The sequence below is a fragment of the Nanorana parkeri genome, unplaced genomic scaffold (assembly GCF_000935625.1).
Source record: "Nanorana parkeri isolate BGI_ZX_2015 unplaced genomic scaffold, ASM93562v1 scaffold1192, whole genome shotgun sequence".
Classification (NCBI taxonomy): Eukaryota; Metazoa; Chordata; class Amphibia; order Anura; family Dicroglossidae; genus Nanorana; species Nanorana parkeri.
This window is the reverse complement of record NW_017307460.1, coordinates 150,201-154,731: the sequence shown is the minus strand read 5'-3', so window position 1 is coordinate 154,731 and position 4,531 is coordinate 150,201. Positions and strand designations below refer to the sequence as shown.

At 44.3% G+C, this 4,531-nt stretch overlaps 2 protein-coding genes across 2 annotated transcripts; one reads left to right on the top strand and one right to left on the bottom strand.

The window, feature by feature from the left end:
* Nucleotides 1–943: 943 nt before the first annotated feature.
* Nucleotides 944–1,861, bottom strand: LOC108796913 (taste receptor type 2 member 40-like). The gene has a single exon (XM_018568469.1). It carries the CDS (start codon nt 1,859–1,861, stop codon nt 944–946), a length of 918 nt encoding a protein of 305 aa, XP_018423971.1.
* Nucleotides 1,862–3,604: 1,743 nt separating this feature from the next.
* LOC108796912 (taste receptor type 2 member 40-like) lies at nt 3,605–4,531 on the top strand. The gene has a single exon (XM_018568468.1). The coding sequence runs from the start codon at nt 3,605–3,607 to the stop codon at nt 4,529–4,531; it is 927 nt and encodes a 308-aa protein (XP_018423970.1).

Here is a 4,531-nt window from a genome sequence, read left to right as displayed (position 1 = left end):
AGCTGTACCCGCCCCCTCCCCCGTCCGTTCCACCAGTCAGCGATGGCGGATCGGAGCGGGGAGGGGGGAATCCATCCCCTCCCCTGTCACTGCAGAGAGCCGTGACAGGATCGAGAAGTGAGCGAACACCGGCATGTGTTCGCTCACCTCCCGATCTACTGAGCCGACCTGTGACAGTCTCATTGTCACAGGTCGGCTAGAACTATGAGGTGAGTGAGAAGCACTCCCCCCCCCCTCCCTCATAGTTCTCCTTTAAGTTTTAATGTCTGCAACAAATATGCTGCAAAGACAAAAAACAGAAAAAGGACATTTTGAAGAATTATTAAAGGCTTCATCCAGTCAACACTCACATTTTTGTTATGGGTTGATGTTGTTGGTTGACCTACCAACTAGTTTTTAACATCACTCAAGGGCTTCAACAGCAGCAGGTTTCTTGGTCTTCTCCACACCACCACCACTGCTGTGGAGCCAAAGAAGGCACTTTGGTTCCACCAGTTTCAAAGTAAAGTCCCTTAATGATGGCTGGAGCAGCTAGATGTAGATAGAGGAGTTGAGAGATATTAGGGCTTGTTCACTCTGAATGTGTTGTGTTCCAGAACGGTAGCTGCTGGAACGCACCACGATCCCTCACGCAACTTCCCCCCTGCGTTCTAACTCTAGGGCTTGCTCTATTGTTTGCTTTTGCAGTGGAATGGCCGGCAATGTTTTGCCATGCGTCCGATCACACTGCGGGGGGCGGTAGTGGAAGCGGTGCCATTGAATTCAATGCACCGCCACGCCCCAGAACGCAAAAGGAAGTTTCGTAAGGGATCGCAGTGCGTTCCAGCAGCTTCCGTTCTGGAACCCACCGCATTTGGTGTGAACAAGCCCTTAGAGTAGGGGTGACCTGACTCTTAAAACAACTCTTCTAGTGATCTATTCACATTGTTAGAACTTTGATGTCTTAGCACATCTTTGTAAGACCATGCCACATTTCCAGCCATGTCTCTTTTAGTTTTGAATTGCTGGCTATGATAAAGACTGAATGAATTAACGGAGAAGCATTTGTTACAATGCTAATGGAAACTTTCCAGGGACCATCTCTAGGCATTGATTCAGATGCAGTAAAACACGCACTTATATAATACAACATTTGACAGAACAAGAAGAGGACCATACTCTTTACAACGTTGAGATGGACCTCTAAGTCTGGGTTTCCAAAGCCCGTGCCACTGCTTTTCATCTGTATGCTATGCATCAAAAGAGATCGAATTAACAGACTGACTGCAACACAAAATATCATGAATGGTAATGAGGATGGCACAAGGAACATTGTCAGTCGGTTTTGGCCATTTAGCATCAAAACATCGTGCATGGTCCTATTGTTCATGGCACCAACTGTTGAGTTTTGTTGCTGTACATTCACAATACGCCAACCAGCTGGAAGGCTGAAAAGCAGAGATATCAGAAGAGATGCCACCAATAACCAAGGGGCTAGTCTGGAGATCCTGGGCTTCAGGAAGATGAATAATTTATGGCTGAAGTTTGTAATCTTTACACAGTAAAATACACACAGTACAGTGGTGATCCAGAGATTGGCAAGGTTAAAAAACAAACCTATCAGTAAACTTGCTGAGAGAAAAGCAGGTAATCGGATCAACCAGGGAAAATACATTTCAAGGAAATAATATGTTAAACTGTGGAGCATGCGGAAGCTTCTGAAGACCCCCAGACAGGTGATGATTTTTTCGCAGGCTTCCAGGGATTTCTGCACCTTAAATTTCCTCAAGAAAACGGCCACAATAAAGGAATTTATTTGGATTCCCACAAAGCACTCAGCCAACAGCACAGCTGTAAATATACTCTTCAATAAGGAATCCATAGTATGAGACGAGATCTCCCTTCTCAGAGTCTTGCAGTAGGTTGTGTGTAATGATCAGGATATGCTGAATGTGAAATAGAGAACTCGTTCGCATCACACATGTAAATTAAGAAAAGTATTTAATTTGCATGGATTGCTTCTTTCTATTGGAACTATCACGTGTGCTGTCCAGCTTGTTATTTTTTCCGATAGTTGCATTCTGCCAGAGCTGTATTTACATCTTGCAAATGTGTCACTGTTGGTTGAATGGCAACATTTGAGGAACGTACAGTAAGTGAATTCAAACCTGCTGCTTGAGATAAGCATGGCTCTATACCCAGACAAAAAGGTTCAATAAAGGGTCAACTTGATGGACCACACAGTCTTTTTCTGCTGTCATGCTTAAAAATACATGCAAGAACCTTAACTATGAACCTATGTACCTTATTTGTGTATCGCTCGGCTGTAGATCCTCCAATCATCTCTGAATTGGTGCTGACACTGTCCTTCTTTCTGGAGGGGGGGCTACGTCTGTTCCCCATGGTCCCTGTGTGTGTTGTGAAGTAGTCACCACTCCATGATGTGAATTCAACATCATTGACGTTGTCCAGCAATGTAGCTCCATTTTCAGCCTCGCTGACCCACCAACTTTAACCCAACAACCCATCCTGACGATCCTCTCTTGTAGTACTCTTGCCAAAATTGACAGATCCCCACTGGCTGCTGAATGTCAACCAACCTAGTTGCTATGGATCAGGCCGGGGTCTGTGGGGGAAGCTGTCACATATATTGGCAGTAGTAATGTTACCAGTAAATGGCTGCAGCAGTCAGAGATTCGGTGCACGGGTGAACAGGCCGAATCTGGCCACTTAGTTTGCTCAATCGGTGAACTGCAGACATACTGTACAAAGCTCAAATCGAACTCAATCTGAACTCATATCTCATCCCTTATGATGAGGTACCAGTGTTGTCATTATGGTAAAGAGGAGTGAGGCACATGCTCACAAGTAGCAGGAAGTACTGAGTATATCACCGATGGCTGAATAAAGTGGCAGGAGAACAGGTGGCCATATGCTTGGGGTGGAGTGAGTGGCAAGAATGTAACCCTATTACAATGTCTCACATAGTAAAAGGAAAAGGGTCACTTTAACCCACCACTGACCCCGTACAGCAGAACTGGAGTGCGAGAAGAAGAAGCAGCACAGCAAACTAATCAGTTAATATGCTGACATGCAGCATCCTGGTTGGAGGAGAAAGTAGAGTGACAGAGAGATGAGTCCATCACTCGGCTGATTCTCCCTTCATCGTCCAGTCTGACTGGGGTCAGGTCCACGACAGCCTGGGCTTAGAGGAAGTGGGTTAAATAATGTTGACCATCAGACTGAGGACATCTAGCGACAAAAGAGAGGTATTGCGGGTGACACCTGTAGGTTGAAGGTAAATGGTGCAGAAAAGCTGTTTTTTTATCTTCTACTTAACTATTTGATGTGACCTTGTTATATTTGTATGGGATTCTGCTTTAAGGGAGCCCTACAGAAAAATAAACAGTGAAATAGTTATGTTTTTTTATATTACAATTCAAAAGCCAGTTCATTCCATTCAAGATTTGAATAGCTTTAAACATATCTTCTACATTTGCATGAATGATGTGCACAGGATCTGTAAATAACATCCATTACAACCCAACCACTGCACACATCCTGGCACACAGCTCTGCAGCCGTGACGCTGTCTCTGTCTCAGCACACAGATCCGGATCCATACCATGGAATTCTCCCTCCATAAGTTATTGCTAATGGTGATGCTTGCAGAGTGCTTTGTGGGGGTCGCCTTCCATATATTCATTGTGTCTTTTCAGTTCCTGAGATGGAAGACATTGAAATCCCAGAAAACCTACAACAAAATCCTCACCTGTTTGGCCATCTCCAGAAGCTTTCTGCTGCTGCACGTGTCTTTGTTCTACATTCTCTACCTTTTTTTCCCATGGGTGCTTGGTAGTATTATTTTGAGGTCAGCCTTTTTGGTAGAAGTTATGTTGCTAAACAACACCAACCTCTGGATAACCACCTTCCTGTTTGCATTCTACTGTGTGAAGATCACAACCTACAACCATACCATTTTTATCTACATGAAGACCAGGATCTCCAGACTAGTCCCTCACTTTATTCTGGGTTGCTTCCTGGTTTCTCTGGTCTCCAGCCTTCCGTTTGGTTGGTGCGTCTTCTACTTACCACAGCAAATTTCAGCCAACATGACAGTGAACTTTTCCAACATGACCATGAACAACCTTTTTTATAAAGAAAATGCTCACAACATGCTAATGCTGTTCATTGTGGGCTCCTTTCCACCATTTGTCATATCTTGTGGTGCCATCTACCTGCTGATTCGATCTCTTTGGCACCATGCCAGAGAGATGATAAGCACCGAGAAAGGTTTTCAAGGCCCGAACATTGAGGCTCACATCAATGCTGTCAAGATTATGTCTGTTTTCCTGTTTGGCCATGTTCTGTATTTCGTATGCATGAGCATGTTATTCTCTGATGTGATACATGAAAGCAACCCATGGAAGATGATCAATGCAATTGTAGTATTTGCACTTCCAAGTCTCCATTCGGCATTCATCGTCTCCAGCAATGTTGAACTAAAGCAGTCACTTACAGAAATGTGGCATGGTCTTATAAGGTGTTTTTAA

What these genes read in the sequence shown, in the direction of transcription:
- LOC108796913 (XM_018568469.1), bottom strand. Translation starts at nt 1,861, where the DNA reads ATGGATTCCTTATTGAAGAGTATATTTACAGCTGTGCTGTTGGCTGAG.
- LOC108796912 (XM_018568468.1), top strand. Translation starts at nt 3,605, where the DNA reads ATGGAATTCTCCCTCCATAAGTTATTGCTAATGGTGATGCTTGCAGAG.